The sequence below is a fragment of the Coenobita brevimanus genome, chromosome 24 (genome assembly GCF_032717465.1).
Source record: "Coenobita brevimanus isolate Jiangsu-jjx chromosome 24, ASM3271746v2, whole genome shotgun sequence".
NCBI classification, from domain to species: Eukaryota; Metazoa; Arthropoda; class Malacostraca; order Decapoda; family Coenobitidae; genus Coenobita; species Coenobita brevimanus.
Window position 1 is genome coordinate 1,703,333 of NC_136977.1, and position 22,715 is coordinate 1,726,047.

General features: G+C 41.7%; 1 protein-coding gene across 1 annotated transcript in view; it reads right to left on the reverse strand.

Moving 5' to 3' along the window:
- Positions 1-5,963: 5,963 nt before the first annotated feature.
- The window catches only part of LOC145393532 (phospholipid-transporting ATPase ABCA3-like), a 38,343-nt gene continuing 21,591 nt past the window's right edge, over positions 5,964-22,715 (reverse strand). The window contains exons 13-28 of the mRNA XM_080267683.1: positions 22,269-22,423; positions 20,184-20,339; positions 18,871-19,081; positions 18,144-18,390; positions 16,440-16,570; positions 15,895-16,004; positions 13,878-14,069; positions 13,384-13,470; positions 11,870-12,046; positions 11,339-11,467; positions 10,131-10,281; positions 9,890-10,015; positions 8,979-9,097; positions 8,589-8,722; positions 7,862-8,047; positions 5,964-7,257 (exon numbers count right to left, since the gene is read on the reverse strand). Of these exons, the coding sequence (XP_080123809.1) occupies positions 5,964-7,257; positions 7,862-8,047; positions 8,589-8,722; positions 8,979-9,097; positions 9,890-10,015; positions 10,131-10,281; positions 11,339-11,467; positions 11,870-12,046; positions 13,384-13,470; positions 13,878-14,069; positions 15,895-16,004; positions 16,440-16,570; positions 18,144-18,390; positions 18,871-19,081; positions 20,184-20,339; positions 22,269-22,423 (3,605 nt within the window). The remainder of the gene's footprint in view (positions 7,258-7,861; positions 8,048-8,588; positions 8,723-8,978; positions 9,098-9,889; positions 10,016-10,130; positions 10,282-11,338; positions 11,468-11,869; positions 12,047-13,383; positions 13,471-13,877; positions 14,070-15,894; positions 16,005-16,439; positions 16,571-18,143; positions 18,391-18,870; positions 19,082-20,183; positions 20,340-22,268; positions 22,424-22,715) is intronic.

A 22,715-nucleotide genomic window follows, 5' to 3' on the forward strand; every position in this document is an offset into this window, starting at 1 on the left:
TACAGCTGCAGTAGTCATAGTCTGCCATTGAGCTACAGGATATGATGGGAAGCAGGGTGGCTCAGTGGTAAAGCGCTAGTCTCGAGATCAAGGTCGAGTTAGCGCCTCGCCCGGGTAGGTACCTCGCTGGGAGTGGTCTAGCGCTCTCCCGTCACCCTAGCGTGTTTATACGATCTGTCAAGGTCTAGCTCAGTGGATTACATTGCTTAAGGAATATACGCTACACTAGGACAACAATTTCTGCCAAACTGCTGTAGTGAACGAAACTAGAATTAAGGAAATATGACTGAATGCAATAGAACTACAGTAGATAGATGTACAAGGGACTCTTATACAGCAATATTCCTTCCTCTTCAGTCTCTTTTCTTCATTCTTTCCTCGTCCTTCTGCCTCCGGGTGACTTTACACTCCCTCTTCTGTCTTTCCTTCATTCTTTCCTGTTCTTTCTGCCTATGGGTGACTCTACACTGAATGACAAGCCGAATGGTTTCCTGTACACCAGGAAACCATTTACTGTGCTACGCTGGGTGGTAACCATATAACCAAATTATGGTGCCTGGTGGTTTCGTGGGTATTTGCGGCGTTCCAATCGGATTGAACCGGTGAAGGTTTATATCCAAGAGGTGATTGGGGTTATTGCTCACGTAATGCCACTCAGGGATGAGTGAGGCTGGTCACTCTCATCTTAAATGTCAGGACCAACTTGCCTAGCCCCGGGCTCCTACGCTCCTCATGGGGCAACGTAGGATTGGATGATGGATGGATGGATGGATAAATAATCGACAAACTTACAAGCAGATTTTTTTTTTGTTTAACAGAATGAACTGTTAAAGGAAGATATATACGCGTTTTTTTATTTTTTACTGTTAAATAATAGAAAATGAACTGTTAAAAGCTTTTCTTTCCTGTGAATAAAATAATATACGTGTTTTTACTGTTAATAAGACATACACTTTGAAGATATACTTTTTTTTTGTACTGTTCATTCATTCATTCATTGCCAGACGCCATGTATCCCAAACGGGGTGGTCAAGGGCTTAGAGTTAATTGTTTTACAGGGAGGGGCACTAATCCTCCACCAACCCCACTCGACACGTTAAATAAGGCAATAAACTTAAAAGAAGATATAAACGTGTTTTTACTGTGTTCCCTTCTTTACATAGGCTATATATTAATAAGAAATAGATGAAATATATTAAATGCAATGAAATGGATGTTGCCTTTCTAGTAGTGCAAATGTTAACACCGATCAGAGGACCGATTTTATTTATTTATCTAATATACTATAGCAGTGTGTGTGTGTGTGTGTGTGTGTGTGTGTGTGTGTGTGTTGCGCAGCCGAAACTACACATTCAAATCGCACCAAAATTGGCACAAAAATCGCAAAAAATTCGCTGATGTGAGAAAACTTGGTCCCATCACGACTGAAAAACTTTTACTATATTTAATAAGCAATCACATTTTAACCAAAAAACGCTGCTCCAGGCACCTGGCATAGGATCTCCGTAGAATTTTTTCCCCACAGGTATAACTAAAATATATTATAGCAGCGCGAGAGCCCTCCGGAGGAGCAAGTGCGCGGGGTCCGAAGGGCCCACGGGCACTTGTATGTATTTATTTTTACAGGGCGGTCCATATATAATACTTCTCATCCTGTCCTTCACTTTTCCTCCTTCCCTTTGTGCTTCTCTCTCCAACCTGCCACTTCCTTCCTTCTTTACTCTCATTTTTCTATCACCTCATTAATTTTCTCTTCCTCTTCTCATTTCTCTATTCTCTGTCACTTCTCTTAGTTTTCTTTCCACCATTCATCTCTCTCTCTCTCTCTCTCTCTCTTTCTAGTATGTATATAATTATTGTCTCGTTTTGCTAAGGCACACGGGTGTCAAATAAAATGCAAACCGCTGAGGCTCAACCACTTCTCACTCTACAAACCAATCCCACGTCAAGTAAGGGTGTGAGACGTGTATTCTTATTTTCTGTCTTTTCGATTTCTGTTTTCACCTCATTATTATATGACCATTGCTGGGTTTAAATAAAGGATAATAGTATCACTAGAATTAACTATTTTTATTACCAACATCACTGCACCTAAGTTGACCCATCATTTACATTCTTAATTAGTAATAATAATAATAATAATAATAATAATAATAATTCTCAAGATGATTTCTGTTATGTAAGGGCCAGTCTATTTACGTACAGGATACACACATCGCATACCCGTGTGAAATGCTGCCCACTGAAAACAAAATCACAGTATCTAATTTCAGCACCAAGGGTCCAAACTCTTGGTCAAATTCTCTCTCTCTCTCTCTCTCTCTCTCATTTTTCTGTGACTAGGGTAATGTACAGGTATTATTAACAGTACTAAAATTAGACTAGAGATCTCGGACTGTAAGGTCAGTGTAAAGTATGTCTGGTAATAACTCATTCCCACTCTTAGCAGTCTGCTTTCAGAACACTGAGCTCTATGGTATATTGAAACACCTACACTCGCCGCTTACAATACAAAAAACATCTATGGATTTTTTTTTTTTTTCCAGCTTGGTTCAACGAATTATATGGGTATATTTAGCCAATGAGTATAAAACATAGCCATGGGTCGCTGCAGTGCAGAATTTACCCTTTACGGCACTAAGGCAGAGAAAGGTAATGGCAGAAAAGAAAAAGATAAGTGTGGTATTAACGCTGAAATGATAATGACGTTGAAGCTGTTTTACGTTGAAGTAATGGTGTTGAAATGGTATGAGAAGTCCTTAGACTATCCGTCATGAAACCAAATGTCCAGATTGATCAAGGCCGGAAGAAACATGGGAATATCTACAAGAGAATGTGAACAGAAAAGAAGAGGACATGGAAAGAAAGACTGGAGATAAATGGACCCTTTTTAGTGGCCTCATTCATACAGGGATACTGGGGAAGAAGCTTCCCGCCCCACCCCAGGGGGAAGTCATGTTACTGAATTAGCAGCAAGATATAGCCTATTTCTTACTTGTGAAATGTAACGCCATCTCTTCAATGAATTCTTGTGTCCATTTTTGTATCCGTAAGCTGCACAGTGGACCATGGCACTATATTTTCTAGAATCACCAGCTGCCTTCGAAAACCCACAGAGTAGAGCTCAGTACAAAAACGCGGGCATCAGGCGTGGTGTAACATGTCTGCCGCAACACCAGCGCCAACCTGGCGGCGGCTACATAAATTACGTGGTGCTACCCATGAGAAAGCCTTTCTATACTTATATAGCTCAGTGTTTCATAACCAAAGCATAAAAATTCGAATTAGATTCTTTAACACTAAACTACAGTATGTGAATGGAGTAAAAAACGGAAGATATTTTGCGGGGGAAAAAAAAAAATGAAATTCAGTCAGTTTTATGTATCACCATGTACTGGAGAATGGGAGACTGACGGGTTTACCATATAACACTTCACCTTGTTCTGTTCTGTGCTGGCTTATAACTAAGACAACTAAATCTGAAATCAGCACACACCACCTTGGTCCATGTCTTCCCCAGTGAAAAACTAATGCAAAATGAGAATACGCTACTGTACAAAGTGAGAGAAAAGTCTGCAAGGAAAGAAAAGAACATGAACATCGGAACACGTAAAGGAAATAGTAAGAAATACGTTCACCATATTGGCCAAAAAAAAAAAAAAAAAAAAAAAAAAAAAAAGACAAGGTCGGGTCAGGAATATAATTACAAAATTAATCAATTAGTTCCCACGGCTCCTGTGTGAGGGATTTTGCCCCACGGATATTTTGCAAGCCACCCTTCGCCTATTGATTTCTAGCTGTGAAACTTCTGGGTCCAAAGCCTTTGGTTCCCCCTTTCTACCCTCTTTAAAGAACCCTACACACAACTATCTATCTATATCCAGACGCCTTAATCCCATAAGGGGTGGCCACAAACAAATCGTCTCCATGTCGCCCTGTCCCCAGCCATTTCACTGCCCCCCCCCCCAACTCACACCCCTCTCTCATATACCTCTCCACTCCATCCCTCCATTTCATTATCTGTCTCCTCCTCCCTCTCCTTCCTACATCTCACTCACATACACTCTCCTGATCAGCGTCTACTCTCTAGCTCTCCATCCTCTCCACATAGCCAAACCACCTCAGTGTGTTTCTCCTAATGCATTCATCCACATCCACAATACAACGTTCCTTCATTTCCTCATTTGTCAGTCTCCCTCTCCTTGAAACTCCATATGCTCCTCTCAAATAACTCATTTCCACTGCTCTCACTTTTGACTTGTGTCCTTCCAACAAGGTCCAAGCACCACATCCATATGTTAGAGTTGGCATCACAATACTAAGATGCAGTAACATTTTTACTTTCATGTTAACATTCCTACTTCTTATCACTGCTTTCAAGGAACCAGCATCCTACAAACAACCTACATGCAACCAGGTTAATTAGGCAAACACACGAATAAGCTCTTGCTGCATGAAACTCTAGAAAAAGAAAAAAAAAAGTGCAAATAGCTGCCAAAACAGGAGCCTAGTTTGTGCAGTATAAGTTACGAAGACAATATAGAAATGAGTGTATTGTGCCCTAACTGGAAAAAAGAAAGGACTGGGTAATGCTGTGCAAGTACTGTATGTTAGCATGATGGGACAGAACTGGAATGGAAACTGTAGTACGGTACAGTACTGTACCTGAAAACTAAAAGAGGATAATGTCGAAAGCTACATAAAATAAAAGGTTACGAATACAAAAGAAAATCCAGTGTTCTCAAGGAAGCTACTGACTCATGGAACCAAGTACAGGTACCAGATGAACTTGTGTAAAAAAATAAAAAAAATGTAAATTTAAAGAAACATACAGAAATCTGGTCAGAGTAAATGGGACATTCCAAGACTGGCAATCCTTTACAAATACAATTAGGTACGCACACACACACACACACACACACACACACACACACACACACACACACACACAATCACTACTTTGTTATATGCTGTATTCCACTCTTGACTTTTTTTCACTCCATGGAAGATCAATAAAATTCTTGGGGTGGGCAAATTATCATACTTTGTTTCACTCTTTAAATACGATACGCCATTCTATTTTCTCTTCCAGTCGTCAAACAATTAATTAGCTCAGGAAAGAGTTTTCACACTAGAGGGGTTACTTATAGCCTTCAATATCTCATTTTTTTACCCCATAACAGCACGCTTTCCTAAGCTGGACAAAACTGCCTAGTAGAAAAAATAAAATAAAAATCTAATCTCTTTCACTAACATGATATCATCCTGAACCGACCAAACTGCAAGGCAGCAGGTAAAATAAATAACAATCTCTTCTGACTGAAAAGGATAGTTAATGGAAGGATATGTAACCAAAAATAGAATAATAAGTGCATCGTCACAATAAACATTCCTTCACTATGAATCCTCTCACTTAACCCATAATTTATGCCTCAGGGAAAAAACTGAAGTAACTGTGCTGTTTTATCATTTAAAAAAAAAAAAAAAAAAAAAAAAAAAAAAAAAAAATGGTTTATACTGAATTTGATGAAGTATACACAAGTCAATTTTTAGGTTAGTATGTGCTATAGTTTATTGTTGGGGGTATTAAGTGAAAAAAGGCATAATGAAAATACTGTACATACAAAATTTCCATGTTGGGACTGTATCTGCTGTACTACACTTTAGCCATAATGGCCACCAACAAAGTAAAAGGGAGGGAAATTCCTATCTAATAAATATTGAATGTCTAGGTAATGAAAGAGTTAAGAGAAACTGCTTGCAATCCTTCCACAATGAGGGGTTTCTTGTAAGCTCAACATAATTACAGTATCTGGCGGCAGCAGAAATATGGTTTAATGAAGTAACCATACGGAAGGGGTTAACTGCTCCTTGCATCAAATAAGCCACCATTTTCAACCTTTTAAATTATACAGCTGTACTGGTAATTCCAAGAGCCTTAGCTTTGTAATGCCTTACAGGCATCATAGCTTTGTGTCCATGTGGGCTTTGGAAAACATCAAGTCACTATTGCGGTTATCCCAGGGTGATGGTGAATCGTGGGCTGAGACAGGGTGAGGCTCCAAGGACTGTGTTTCCACCACCTCCCGAGCAAATGACAAAAACACCTGCTCCAGAGTGGTGTCGGAAGCGGCATACACCTCCACGATGGATGGTGAGGATGGAGTGGTGGTTGAGATGGTGGTGGCAGCTGGGTCATGGCCACTTTTCAACGCTTCCATCACAGTAAAGAGCTGACCCCACCCCACACTGCTGGACACACGGTATGCTACCATCCCCCTGTGCTGGTCAGTGATAACGGAACCTGGTAAATGGCATGCGATGGACGCCTTTAGATCCTCTACCTTCCGTGTATACTCCTGCTCATCCTGTGCCTTGTCAGGACTGAAGCCGTGTGTCTTCAGCTTGACCTGGAGACTGTATCCCTGTCCGTACTTGGCCTTGAGGTGGGCGGTGGTGCCAACACAACGCAGTGTTCCTCGTGACATGATTATTATGCGGGAACACAGCGCCTCACACTCCTCCATAGAGTGACTGGTCAGCACCACACTCTGCCCACTGCTCACTGCCTGGCTCACTGCTGCCCACACTCGCCGCCGTGAGGCTGGGTCCACACCTGAGGTAGGCTCATCCAGAAACACCAGAGGAGGCTCGCCTATTAAGGCCATGGCCGTGGACAGCTTCCTGCGGTTGCCACCAGAGTATGTGACGGAGGGACGATTGGCACACTCAGTCATGCCCACAACTTTGACAAGAGTGCTGACCATCTCCCGCAGCTGGTCTTCTCTCAGGCCTCGCAGCCGCCCCATCAGTTGAAGCATTTCTACTCCAGTCAGGTCACCCAGGAAGGCATCAAACTGAGGGCAGTATCCAATATTCTTGAAGAACTTATTTCTCTGCCTCTTAAGGGACAGTCCATCTATCATGGCATCCCCAGCAGAGGGTACTTCATCCCCAGTCAGCATCTTAAAGGTGGTGGTCTTGCCAGCCCCATTGACCCCCAGTAGCCCCAGACATTCGCCTCGCCCCACCCTAAAGCTGATGTTGTCCACTGCCGGCCTGATTGAACCCAGGTAGGTTTTTGACAGCTTGTGGACAAGGAGTGTGTTGTCCTGTGATGCTCCACTGCATGACATCATCAGGCTGTCTACATGGTGTGTCTCTGCTGCCACGTCATCCTCTACCATCTGGACCTGGCCTGGGTATGCCAATACCTTGAAGCGCCTCATCTTGCAGGTCAAATGGTACCACATTTCCCTTTGGAGTTGAGAGGTTCATGTGAGAGCCAGTCCATCATCATCATTCTACTAACAAGAAATATGATAAACGCCAGTTTAAAAACACTCATCCTAACCAGAAATACTGTGTAAAAGTCAGCAAAAAAAAAAAAAAAAATGCTGTTGTAAGTATTGTGCCACCACACTCATCAGCATGTGAACCTGGTGAAATGCAGGAAACCACTCACTTCGAAAGGGCATTCCAGTCTCAAGATGAAAAAAATCTTTAGGAGGTGGAAAAGATAAATTAAAAAGTTCATTATATGGATTCTCAGGGTTAAACATTTTCCATCACCCTTTTACACAGGTCATACACAGGAGGCTTTGTGACATCTCTTCTTGAGTTCTTTATTCCATAAAACTATATGGTACTACACCTTAATGTTTTTTTGCAATCTAATTAAATCATTTTCATATTGATGTAGGTTGCATCCATTACACACAAAAGAATACGGTGAGGAAAGGTGCCAAACAAATCCAACAACATATGAAAGGACACTGAGGTGAAACATAGGGAATAAATTGCAAAGGAAGAGATGTTGTGGAACGAGCAAAGCCACTAAACAAACAACATTTTGATTTACCTGAGCATCCTGCCCCCACCAAACTCAATGAAGGCAATGAGGGCAAAGAAGATGACACCATTGACAAAGAGTGAGAGCAGGTCAGGGCCCATACCATCTTCAGCAATGCGGTAGTATGACCACCTCTCAAAGCACACCTTCTCACCTACATGGTCACACAGGGGTCTGGCTGTGGTAGGAATGGCACTGTGGGTTAGGTTTAATTTCAGATGAGTTGGGTTAGGTAGGTTGCTGGTCAGACATGTGGATGGAGAGATGATCAGCCAGGTTAGTTTGGCTGGTTGGTTGGCTAGTTACAGTAGTTGGCTGCTTGATTTGTCAGATGGTTGGGATGGACTGGGTTGGGTGCAGTTGGGTTGGTTGGGAGACTATGAAAAGAAGTGGAGAGAAGTCAAGGACTAATTAGAAAGACAAGATAACTGAGTGTATGAGGAATGATGGAGTTGTGTTGGAGGTGGGGAGGATCCCTGTGTTGAGGCCATCCTTTACAGTATTGTACACCAAAAATAGGATTGATAAAGCACAGACAGTCAGACAGAATCATATAGTATACAGACACAGAAACAGAAAGAAACAAAAAAATATATGCAAACCAGCTAGATAAATAATGATGACAGCACTGCATAATTTGCCAGTGGGTGCAGTGACTACTTGAAGAGACAGAGACGTAAGACATCAGTGCATAATTCGCTGGTAGGAGTATTAACTAGCTAGAGAAACAAAAAACTTACGGCAGCATTGCATAAATTCGTTGGTGGGTGCATTGATGATGAGGGTGAGACAGAGGCTGAGTGTGGTGTTCTCGTCAAACTGGTCACATCTCGTGTTGTGTACGCCTGTCCCAACCAAGTGACTAAAACCCTGGAATGCACACCTGAACAGTTATTATTAGTATTACTATTATTTACAAACAATACCACACAGAGGAAAGGTTTCGGAGGGAAAGAAACAAAGGATATTAAACTTACAAACAGTAAGCTAGACTACTACTTATTGTATAATATCCAACCACACCTAATGGATATGGTGGTAAAATTTATGTACTTTAGAGACTGCAAGAGAGATGACATTAAACTCATAAACAAAGTACAAATTAACTATGGTGTACGAATCTTACCATGGCTGCAGGATATGATGGTATGAGTGATGCTATCCAGTGTATGATGTCACCAGCCAGCTGTGTTCCAGGGGTCTCCACAAACCTCAGCACCCACACCACTGCCACCAGCAGCTGACCTGACAACAAACACACAACACATGTCATCAAGAATAACTCAAATGCAGAGAGGGATGCTACAAATACAGTAATGAAACATGCATTGTACAGTAGTACTGTATTTATCATCCACTGCCCTCATTATCACTTATTAATAACCTTAGAATTCACCATATTTAACATCATAGTTAACATCACTATTATTCTGATTACAACTTAATGACCACTACACACACACACACACAATGTGATGGTGAAAGTTATTTGCACACTGAGTCATACTGTTGCTGGCATGGGAAATTGGCCCATATTCTCATCCAAGTTTCCTAGCACCTCTTCTTTATTGATTTATTTTTTTATATTGCTGGTTAATATCCTTTTGTACATTAAATATGCAGAGTGTGGCAATATCAGAAGGATGTACAGTATATACAACGATACAGAATAAGAAAGTACAGTGTAATAAGTAAAATAAATCGTTTAGGAAGAGATACTAGGAGCTTTCCTTAACCAATCAGAATACAGGCCTTTGTAGTACCTCTCACTTAGTGATGTACTGTATTTTGCATAGCCCAACAGGAACAGATAATCCAATACTTTATTACCTCCATTTAAGTCATGGAAGAATTGCTGGTGCCGAAATCCATACCTACACTACCATGTTATACAGTGTATGTGACAGAAAAACTTCCAGTCACTCTCTGGACTCAAACTGCAGCACAATAATGGACACACAATGATACAAATGAGATAATTCAAGAGCTAGACAGCCACACAATGAAACCAAGACAATGAAACAGGCCTAGACACACCAGCCACAATGTTGACGAGGGTGAGGATAGAGAATCCTGCTGCAGCAGTCTGGAAGGGGAAGCTGAACAAGTATGCCATAGGGATGCTGCCCCATCCATACAACAGTAGCAACACCACTAATGCTCCTGTGATGAGGAAGAAATATATATGGGATCAAATGTCATTAGCAATATAAGACACGTAATAGATGGATATATAGTCAAGGATACACACACACACACGCACAAACTAACAGCTTACCTGGAGCATCATCCATAGTGAAGTATCCATTTGGGTCAAGAGTCATGAAGAAGATGAGAATGAGGAGGAGAGTGACCAAATAAGCGGCCATGTCCCACACAAAGGTCGTCAGCCACAACCCCCACACAGGAGCACCAGTCATTAGTTGTACCTACAAGAGGAGGATTGGTGTCATTGTTGCTGTGGCCCAAGATAATGTGGTTTTGAACCCAGCAGACTGCAGGATGAAGTTTTCCTTCTTCTGCAACCCACCATCCTCCTTTTGGGGCATAAGGAGTGGGATGATGGACAGCTGTATAACTGGCAGTGGAACCATCCAGTTATTTCAGTGCAATCACATGGAGGTGTCCATCTCCAGCATTGGAAGAGGGAAAATATAGCAATCAATCCCATTTTACCCCATTCCAGCTACTCTATAGCTGTCAAAGGCTGGGCTACCACAGCCCAGTACATATTTTAAGAGTTGATAAATTGCCTACTTCCCCTGATGGTATTCTATCTGTCTATATACCTAGGCTGCTTCCCCCAAGGAAAGGGAGGTAGCCGAGACAGGACGATACACTCCCCATTTACTCATCCATTCAAACACATTCATTCACATCTTAGCCCCAAAGGGGGGAACGGACAGATCCTCACCGCATCACACCGCACAAGGGTCAACTGCGCAATGCAATCAGTGACATCCGCAGCAGGGCCCGACAGCAGAGCTGGTTTACCCCTGCCACATCATAACTGACCCATCCCCTTACCCGCATCTGACCTGACTAGCTGATCAGACCAAATGCGGGAGAATATCCCCTCAGGGCTGCGTCATCACTTATTCATTTACAATTTCTCTCCATTTATTTCTGTCACGCACAGCCACTCTTCCTTGCTCAACAAGGTATTACATGATAAAAAAAAAAATCTCCTGCCACTTCTTGGGGACTGAATCCATGCAAGGGTGTTTCCCCAACTGGGGCATTCACAGACCACCACGAGGAGTGGGGAGAGAGATTTTATAGTCCAGTCGCAGAAATGACGTATTGCTTTCTACCTGCAACCATTCCACTGAATAAAACTTTTCATTGATAACAGTTGGACTGCCTCATTGAGGTTGTCACATCCATATAACTCCATGCAAGAAAAACACACTCAAGTTCTCTCTCTTTTTCTCTTAATACCATAGTAACTACAGTATGTTCTCTCTCACTCTCTCTATCTCTCACCTGCTTTGTGTTGGACTCTCTCTCCTGCAGTGGGAAGACAAGGAAGGAAGCAGAGAGGAAGGCGAGGGCGAGGGGCATTATATTACCATACACCATTGAGCTTGTTGAGAATTCTGTTGCGAAGGTCCACTGTTGAGAAGAATGCAAGTGAGGCTTTTAGCAGATATAAGGAGCTCTAAGGAGTTATGCTAAATGTGTCATAATAGAAACCAATATAATGGAAAACAGAATATTGAATTTTGGACACATGGCACCTTCGAAGGTCCTCCATGCAGCACCTGATGTTATTTTTATGACGATCCTTCATGGAAGATCTCCAAAGGCAAAAAACTAAATCCATGTCTCATCTCCATTTTCTCAGTTACTTATAGCTCATTCAGTTGCATTTTCATATGAACTCACAATTTACATACTGTACATCTATTTTTTTTTTTCTCTCTCTCTGTCTCTCTTAAACATTTAAATAAACACATTTCTGACAATTATATTTGCCCTAATACACCTCTCTCCCTCACTCTCTCTCTCTCTCACCGTTGTATCCGGGGGTAGAGGCCTGTTAGTGGTAGTGATGGTGTGGTTGTGTGAGCCTGTAGCATACCTCAGGAGGGCATTTGTGGCAAGTGAAGTGCCTATCCCAGTCGTGTGGAAGGGGATCGTCTGAACCAGCACACGGAGAGTCGATTCCATTGTGCTATCCAGGAACGAGGCCTGAGGATAGGGGGAGAGTGAATGAGCAGATGAATGATTGAGGAAAATATGGGTAAGGGAGAGTGAATGAGTGGATGAATGTCTGAAGAAAAGGTGGGTGGGGAGGGTGAATTAGTGGATGACAGACTGAGAAAAAGGTAAGCAGGGGGAGAGTCAATAAGTGGATGAATGATGGAAACAATGGATAGGGGAAGAGTGAATGAGTGGATGAATGACAGAGGAAAAGGTGGGAAGGGAGGGTGAATGAGTGAATGAATGATGGAAAAGATGGGTAGGGAGAGTGAATGAGTAGATGAATGACAGAGGAAAATATGGGAAGGAAAGGTGAATGAGTGGATGAATAATGGAGGAAAAAGTGGGTAGACGAGAGTGAATGAGTGGATGAATGACTGAGGAAAATGTTGGAATGGAGGGTGAATGAGTGGATGAATGATGGAAAAGATCGGTAGGAAGAGTGAATGAGTGGATGAATAATGGAGGGAAAGGTGGGTAGGGAAGAGTGAATGAGTGGATGCATAACTGAAGAAAAGGTGGGAAGGGAGAGAGAATGAGTGGATGAATGATAGAGGAAATGATAGATAGGGGAGAATGAGTGAGTGTATGAATGAATGAGGAAAAGATTGGTAAGGGAGAGTGAATGAATGGATGAATGACAGAGGGAAAGATGGGTAGGGAGAGTGAAGGAGAGGATGAATGATGGAAAAGATGGGCAGGGAAAGTGAATGAATTGATGAATAATGGAGGAAAAGGTGGGTAGGGGAGGGTTAATGAGTGGATGAATGACTGAGGGAAAGATAGCAAGGGGGTAAGTGAATGAGTGAATGAATGACAAGAAGAAAAGATGGATAGGAGGAATGTGAATAAGGGGATGAATGATAGAGATGAATTGATAGGGTAGGTGAACAAGAGGATGAATGACTGAAGAAAGATAATATAATAAAGAATTAGAACTGGGAATGAAGAAGAGTGAATGAGGATGAATGACCAAGGAAAAAGATGAGTAAATGAAGAACTAGAACTGGGGAAGAGGGAGAGTGATGGAGGGGATGAATGAGAGGAAAATATGGGATAATGAAGAATTAGAATGCAGAAAGGGGAAAGAGAATAAGGAAATACACACCAGAACAAAGAAAAGGATATGTGAATACTGTATACTGAAGATAAAATAATCACTTATACCTACACAGTAATACCTAATTCTAAGGCTTATAATATTTCACGCAATCGCAACTTAGTTGGTTAGTTGTGAGTGTAGCCCAGTTCTGTCAGATGTAAACACAGTGACTAGACAGCCAACAAAGCCTAATGTAACAGAGGCCTTAGCATATGGTACTTACGGAGCAAATGTGGTTCTCACGATAGAGAGAGAGGTCATCTTTGGCTGCTTGCAGAAGGCTGTCTGTCATGTTGGTGACTTGTTCCACCTGGCAAAAGAATGGAGTAGGTTATGTCTTTCTCTCGCTCTCTCTCTCTTTCTCTCTCTCTCTCTCTCATCTACCTTGGACAAGAAGTGAAAGCTCATTTTCTCAGACCCTCTCTATACAAATAATAAGGAAAAAATCAGTGATACTTTAGAACACACTCCTGACTTACAACGACTCTGCATTCTCCTGGCTTTAACTCCATTACAATCGTAGAACAAGGACACATATCACAATAACCTCACTACTGTTCGATCACAGAACAGGGACAAAAATTCTTGCACTAACCTCATGATAATCACAGAAGAGGTAGATACTCCCTCACTAACCCCATTACAATCACAGATAGAGATACATGTTCTTGTACTAGCCCCATTACAATGAAAGACAGGGACATATGCCGAACTAACCTTGTGAGGGTTGTAGAACAGGGACATGTACTCCTCAGCAAGGTCTTGTTTTTCAGGGGAGGCTTCAACAAATGAGTCGGTGGAGGGGAAGAGGTCAAGGGTAAATGTCAATGGTGGGTCCTGTGTGGTGAGGAAGTCAATGGTGTGGTCCACAAAGAGGCACATGATTGTGACAACCACTGGTACCAGGCCCTAGAGTGTCGCAGAAAAATAATAATATTATTATTACTGTTATTGTTATAGTGGTAAGTGAGGGCGCTCACCATCCACTCACTCAAAGTAGTGCTGCTCTCGGGTGACTGCTCTTTCCTCTCGTCTGTCCTTCTTTCCTCCCTTCCTCTTCTTTCTTTTTTTCCTTCATTCGTTCCTCTTCCTTCTGTCTATGGGTCACTCTTCGCTGAATGACAGGCCAAATGGTTTTCTGTACACCAGGAAACCTTTCACTGCACTGGGTGGCAACCATATAACCAAATTCTGGCTCCTTCCTTCCTCTTCTGTCTTTCTTTCCTTCATTCGCCCCTCTTCCTTCTACCTACGGGTTACTCTTCACTGAGTGACAGGCCAAATGGTTTCCTGTACACCAGGAAACCATTTACTGCACTGAGTGGTAACTATATAACCAAATTCTGGTGCCTGATGGTTTAGTGGGTAATTAAGGCACTCCAAATCGGACTGAGCCTAGGCAGGTTTATATCCAAGGGGTGACTGGGGTTTATTGCTCATGTAAAGCAACTCAGGGATGAATGAGGCTGGCCACTCTCATCTTAAATGTCAGGACCAACTTGCCTAGCCCCAGGCTCCCAAGCTCCTCATGGGACAACACAAGATTAGATGATAATGATGATGATTATTATTATCATCATTACAATTACTATTACTATACTGTTATTATTATTATTAATATTATTATTATTACTACGTGGCTTAGTGTAGCAGCCATCGTGGCTCAGTGGGTTAGAACGCTCTGACCAAAGGGTCGGAAGTTCGTGTCCACCCAAGGATCGTTGGTAGACATCCAGAAGGGAATCTGGTCCTGAAGTCCTACACACTCCAAAACCAAAGTCCTCAACCCAGGGGCAACGCCTCAGCCCTTATTGAAAAAGGGTACACGGCGTAAGATAAAAAAATTACTGTTATTATTATTGTTGTTGTTGTTGTTATTATTATTATTATTATTATATTATTATTATTATTATTATTATTATTATTATTATAATAATCCATCCATCCATCATCCAATTCTACATTGCCCAATAAGGAACGTAGAACATTTAAGATGAGAGTGACCAGCCTCACTCATTCCTGAGTGGTATTACGTGAGCAATAACCCAAACCATCCCTTGGATATAAACCTAAGCCTTCACCAGCTCAACTCGAATGGAGAGCTGAAATTACCCACTAAACCACCAGGCGCCATAATTTAGTTATATGGTTACCACCCAGCACAGTAAATGGTTTCCTGGTGTACAGGAAAACATTCGGCTTGTTCCCCTTTGGGTGACTCAACACTGAGTGACAAGCCAAATGGTTTCCTGTACACCAGGAAACCATTTACTGCATTGGGTGGTAACCATATAACTAAATTATGGCGCCTGGTGGTTTAGTGGGCAATTACGGCACTCCAATCAGATTAAGCCGATGAAGGTTTATATCCAAGGGATGGTTTGGGTCATTGCTCATGTAATGCCACTCAGGAATGAGTGAGGCTGGTCACTCTCATCTTAAATGTCAGGACCTACTTGCCTAGCCCTGGGCTCCTGCGCTCCTTATGGGGCAACATAGGATTGGATGATGGACGGATGGATTATTATTATTATTATTATTATTATTACTATTATTATTATTATAACAGACTCCTCTATTAATCTCACTCAACACACTCCTTCCTTTATTATAACCTCACTCTGTAAACTCCTTTCCTCTTACAACCTCATTCTGCACACCAGCTTTCAAACTCACACACTCTTCCACTATAACAACTTCAATCTGCACATTCCTCCCATTCTTTCATGCCCACCTGGGTGATGAACAGTGCCCACTTCCGCTTGGTGTAGATGGCTCGCTTGATGAAGAACGCTCTCAACTGCTGCAGAAGAAGCCGCCAACCACTCACCCTAACCAGTTCATCTGCACAGGGAATGGAAAGCAGTGAGATGCAGAGAGTAAAATAGCAGAATTGTGTTAAGTGTGGTGTGATGTGTTAGGAGTGAGAGTAGGGTACTAAGTCACAATTATATATTGCTTCATAAGATATTCATTTTAGCTATTAAGTCCACTGGTACTTTACAGGAAAACTGCATATTAAATTTCCACTGTTACCTATAAAACTATCTGTCTGTCTATCTATCTATCTATCTGTCCATAGCCAGATGCCTTAATCCCATAAGAGATGGCCACAAACAAGTCACCTCCTCCGATCTGTTTAATACTGTTGCCCTTGCCGAGTGGAACCGATACATCAACTAACAATATAAAACAGAAATGCCAAACACTTGGGAGGAAACAAAGCCATTAGGGGAAAAAAATAAAATAAAAAAAATAAAAAATAAAATAAAAACTTACTCCTGCACAGCTGTTGTTTACTTGTCCCAATTTCCACGCTCGCATCTGACTTTGACCCATGTAGCTTATCTTTGTCACTTTTCTCTTTAAGGTCTGGCAGCTTCTCTTCATTTTCCATCACTTCACTCACTCTGAAAATAAAATAAATACATAAATCTATAAATAAATAAAACCAGTATGGTAAAATACTTGTTTTTATACAGTAAGCCATTCTTGCACCATGACAACTTTTTCATTCTTACAAGAGTTTTCTTAATGTGGGACTGGACAGATGCTTTAAATACATATGATGTAAGTGCTGGAGAGGAATGCCTTTAAGCTGTGGCACCAATTCAGCAGGACAGTTCTACTGCCCAGTTACACAACTGTTCCTCTGCATCCTTCCTATTCCCTGAAAGAGAGATGGTGGACTGCTGGAGAAGGGTAATTTCAGCCTACAGTCCACCTGGTTCATGTTTTACATGAATCTGAGGCTACAGAAACTACTACCAGTCTCACAGCACCATACATCTGCATCAGTACCATTTTAAAACTAAATTCACACATGATACTTTTACTACAATGCCCTTATCTTTCCTCATAACATAGACTGTTTTTCAAACTTACTCTCACCTAAAAACCTCCACAAGCACCCAATTAAAGCGAACACGTTTTTGCACTTCAATGGGTTCTCATCCATGCAAATCTGGGGAAACAACACCACAGACAATGGGTATCCATTGTCACTCAGTGTAGAGTCACCCATAGACAGAAGGAAGAGGAAAGAATGAAGGAAAGAAAGACAGAAGAGGAAGTGTAAAGCCACCTGCATTTTTTAATTTACTTATCTACTTATCTACTATTTACACTTATCTACTATTTACACTTCCATATTACAGTCAGAAATCAATCTGCCTATATATTTATGGCCTAAAGTCTAACCCCAGCACAGTATTCATTTCAGATGATGAAAAAACAAATCCCTCCCTCCCTTGTATATGATAATCTGCAAATAAAGATGCTTGGTAGTTGGGGGCACTCGCTATCTGCTCACTCGATGTGTGCTGCTTTAGGTGTCTCCTCTTTCCTCTCTTCCTTCCTTTCTCCTCTGTCTTTCTTTCATCTTTCTTTCCTTCATTCTTTCTTCTTCCTTCTGCCTGCAGGTGGCTTTACACTTCCTCTTCTGTCTTTCTTTCCTTCATTCTTTCCTCTTCCTTCTGTCTATGGGTGACTCTACACTGAGTGACAAGCAAAATGATTTCCTGTACACCAGGAAACCATTTACTAAGCAGGGCAGTAACCATATAACCAAATTATGGCATCTGGTGGTTTAGTGGGTAATTAAGGCACTCCAATCAGACTGAGCCTGTGTAGATTTATATCCATGGAGTGGATGAGTGTCACTGGTCATTCTCATCTTAAATGTCAGGATCAACTTGCCTAGCCCCGGGCACCTACACTCCTCATGGGACAACATAAGACTGAATGATGGATGGATAAATATAAAAGTACTGCATTTCAGCTGATAATTTTAACATTCATAAAAAAAAAAGTGTGTGTGCGTGCGTGCGTGTGTGTGTGTGTGTGTGTGTGTGTGTGTGTGTGTGTGTGTGTGTGTGTGTGTGTGTGTGTGTGTGTGTGTGTGTGTGTGTGTGTGTGTGTGTGTGTGTGTGTGTGTGTGTGTGTGTCAAGATAATCACAAAATGTCAATCCTCTCAGTCATACCTTAAGAATACCTGCTCCATGGTGGTGAGAGAGAGACCGACATGGGAGATGCCAAAGTGCTCCTTGTTTGTGGTGAGGGAAGTAAGAAGGGATGCAAAGTGGTTGGTGGTCGGTGGCAGTTTGTATGACACCTCACCACCCCGGTGAGAGTGGAGGCTTGCTAAGGACATGTGCCTCTGTACTTCTGCTGTGATGGGGTCCAGGTCACTACCTTCCTTCACTATCATCTCCAGGGTGTAACCATCACCTACACAAGCCACAAACAACAGTAAGCACACCTGTATCTTTCTTACTCAAGGAAATATTCAACCTGTAGATGTTATTTTTCTTTTATGTGTCTTCTTTAATACCTGGATATGCCTATAAAGAGTCTTTACTAGCTCTTTCATGATATGTGTAACATTTCCCAAATATTTTGTAGAGTGTACCGTACTGCCACACAATTTTACTTCAAATGGCTATCTGTCCTGTACAGCTTGGCCCTCAGAAAATTAGGAAAATCTTAAATACTTTATGCTTTACCACCAATCATTCTCGGGAGGAACAGCTTACTGTCTAAAGTTACAGAAAAAAATATACAAGTATAAAAATAAAAAATAATCTTCACTTTACAGATCTTCTCTAATAATCCATCAGCACTAAACTGTCTGCTTTAATTCAAACAGGATACCTAATTACCATACAGTCTTTGCAGGAGATGTGGCAGTATGACTGCAGCTGCCCTTACCAAACTTGTTCTTAAGGAAGAGTGTCGATCCAGCACAGACAACAGTGCCAGAAGCCATGATGGCCACCCTGTCACCAAGGACGTCAGCCTCTTCCATGTGGTGTGTGGTGACCAAGAATGTGCGGCGACCACGCTCTCCCTGAACTACTTGCCACACCCACCGTCTTGACTCTGGGTCCAGTCCAGAGCTTGGTTCATCCAGTATAACAACCTATTTGAGCAAAGATGATGTCCTATTAACACAGAAATTATGGCTTTACACTTGCCTCTTCCATGTGGTGCATGGTGCCTGGTGTTTGCCTCCCATGCTCTTCTTGAACTACTAACCACACCCACTGCCTCCACTCTCGACCCAGGACTTTGCTAAATTCACTGAGATCTGCTATATACATCAGATGTGTAGACAATTTCTTTACACTATCTTGTATAAGCATACAGATAGCTAATTACAACAGTGACACCCACTACCATAACTCATTGTGGTGTGGGGTAACCAGGACTGTCTGCTGGTCACACTCTCCTAGAATTATTTGCCACACCTATCACCTCCACTCACAATCCAGTCCAGCAAAAACATGTATAACAAAAAAGATAGTTCCTTTATTTTACAACTACCACATCCATCACCATGACTCAGGGTGACAAGGACAATGAGCCAGCCATATGCACCCTACACCACCTGTCAAACCCAGTGTCAGGTATCGGCCTAAAGCAATGCATGGTTCATCCAGGATTATCACCTAGAGTAAATAAACACAGATATACAGTACTGTACACTCTAGTTCCTTTACAACTGCTGTGGATGTATAATTTAGATTCACTGGCAAATGTGTTGACAGTTCTTCCACTTCAGTATTTGAATTTTCATTTTTTTCTGAATAATAACCACCAAATTTTAAAATAATGGTAATAGTGCTAGCATGATAATAATGATGACAACAAGAGACAGGAATATTTCAAAGGCATAAATGGTAAGCAAATGGATATGTGGCCCAAATTCAGTGATCAGTGTGTTGGTTTTCCTTCTTTCCATATCCTTATTCTGTTTTGGATCCTACTACTTCATCTGCAAAAGAGGGATACTGGGTTGGAATAATTATAAGAATGAGGGAAAGGCAAAACATCAATTATTCATTGGTCCTTATTAGGTTATATGTTACAAAGCAGGATACAAAATAAAAAAGGAAAATGAGGTAGAAGGACAGAAGAAGAAAGGCAAAACAATTTCAAAAATAGTCCTGTGATGCATGCTCACACACACACACACACACACACACACACACACACACACACACACACACACACACACACACCTTAGAACCACCTATGAGAGAGATGGCTAGACACAGCTTCCTCTTCATGCCACCTGACAGCTGGTTGCCGAACATGTTTTGCTTGTCAAGGAGTTCCAGCCGCTGCAGCACCTCCAGAGCCTCCTTCTTTGCCTCTTTTGTCGTCATACCCTTCAGCTGTCATCAAGGGAGTAATTTAATAATACTGCACTGTAACTCTTACTTGGTATCTTGCTACACAATCATCACTCTTAAGTAGGAAACTCACCCATCTAAGTCCCATGCACTCATCACTTTTAGGGAGGACTCTCAGCTACATGTCAAAACAGTCCAAGCTGAGACACACAGTTACAAATCTTATTATACTGTACATCTGAGATATCTTTTTATCCTCGCAGTTCCAGGAACTGTTGGGATGCAAGTACTGTACCTGGTAACTGGCTTTGGCATCTGGTTCAGCTCCAGGTATATATTTAAAAAAAAAAAAAAAAAAAAAAAAAAAAAAAAAATCAAGTATACCCTCATCAACTTCAATAATGCAGGCGAACTCCTTATGAGGAATCATGGTGTAATCTGAACCGACTAACTGTAGCTTCAAAATTGATCCTTTCCATGCTTCGCATTACTGATTGCCTTAGTATGTTTTCTTTTTTATCATATTTTTGTTATCATCAGACAACCTCTTGTATTAGAGGTTGAGATATTTCCCTGTGCTACTGCCAAATGGTATTCAGCTCAGGAGGGACCTATATAACGTTGCCGTAAATCCTGCCAGTATGATGATATCATTTTCCTAACTCCTGTCACTACCAGGCAGTTTATTCAATGTTGTAGTAACCCCCCATGATAAATGGGTTAAAGTTATTGTTTGGTTAATATCAGACAAGTTTATCCAGCTGAGTGAAACAATTACCACTGAGAGAGTTAATGAGTGGAGATGGTTAGGTTAGACACAATAGGTAAGATCTGTGAAAAGTAATTATACAATGAGTGGTCTTGACTGTAATCTATTTCCCCACATCACTTGTAACACCTAAGATAATCCTTTTGTCCTTCCAGTTTATCAGATCCATGTAATAATTGACGGCTCTTATTTCTCTTTTGTAAAAAAAGGCAGTTCTCTTTATCGGAGCTGAATTATTAGATCTGCAAGTACTGTACTGGCTTCACCATAAAACATGAGATACAGTAAGTTCCATCCATCCATCCATCATCCAATCCTATGTTGCCCCCTGAGGAGAGTAGGAGCCCGGGGCTAGGCACGTTGGTCCTGGCATTTAAGATGACAATGACCAGCCTTACTCATCCCTGAGTGGCATTATGTGAGCAATAAACCCCAACCATCCCTTGGATATAAATCTACATAGGCTCAATCCGATTGGAGCACCTTAATTATCCACTAAACCACCTGGTGCCTTAATTTGGTTATGTAGTTGCTACCCAGCATAATACAGTAAATGGTTTCCTGGTGTACAGGAAACCATTTGACTTGTCACTCAGTGTAGAGTCACCCATGGGCAAAAGGAAGAGGAAAGACTGAAGGAAAGAAAGACAGAAGAGGAAAGTAAAGTCACCCGTAGGCAGAAAGACAAGGAAAGAATGAAGGAAAGAGAGACAGAAGAGGAAGGAAGGAAGAGATGAAAGGGCAGACACCCAAAGCAGCACTACATCGAGCGAGTGGATGGTGAGTGCCACCACCTACCAAGAGCAAACATAGTGGTAAAGAATCATGAGGTGGAATGAAAACCTACTGTAAGGAAAAGTAACAGAAACTAGCTCTCTTGAAAGAGATGCATTACCCAGTAACCATTTCACTGTGCTTAGTGCAAATGGGTATTTTATTCAGTCCAGCACCAGAAATTTGTTCAGCTAAGAGAAATCATATATCAGAAAAATGCTAAAAAGCTACTCTGAGTTATGCTTAATCTACTGGTAGTACACCAAAGAATATTATCATACTGTACTATAATTAACACCAGGTGGCTTTGTACCAGCCACATACATTCACACAGTCAGAGGATTAAAAGTTTCATTAGTTGCCACTGGTACTGTGAGACATAAGCAGACTTACCCTGCCAAAGAAGAGGAGGTGCTGGAGGAACTCACCCTGCCAAAGAAGAGGAGATGTTGGAGGACGGTGAGGTCAACAAAGAGCATGTTGTGCTGAGGACACAGACCCAGCTCCTCCCGTGCTTCCTTCAGGTGTGTGGCAATGTTCCACCCACCCACCTCTGCCACACCACTGGTCGCACTGTACACGCCTTCAGAATGAGGTAGCAGGTCTGTACTGCTGCACTTATAGTATATTTGCTTTGTCTATTACAATACTATGTTTGGGAATGATTATGCTTCACACTTGTGGAACATTTTCAGTGTTTACAGTTGCTGACAATCTGTGGCATATCATGACCATGAAGCACTACACTGAACTTGAATTAACACCAGGTGGCTTTGTACCAGCTAGATACATCCACACAGTCTGAGGGTTAAAAGTATCATCAACATCATCATCTTTGATGCTTTGCTGCCTCCTGGGAATCCTAACAAGGGATG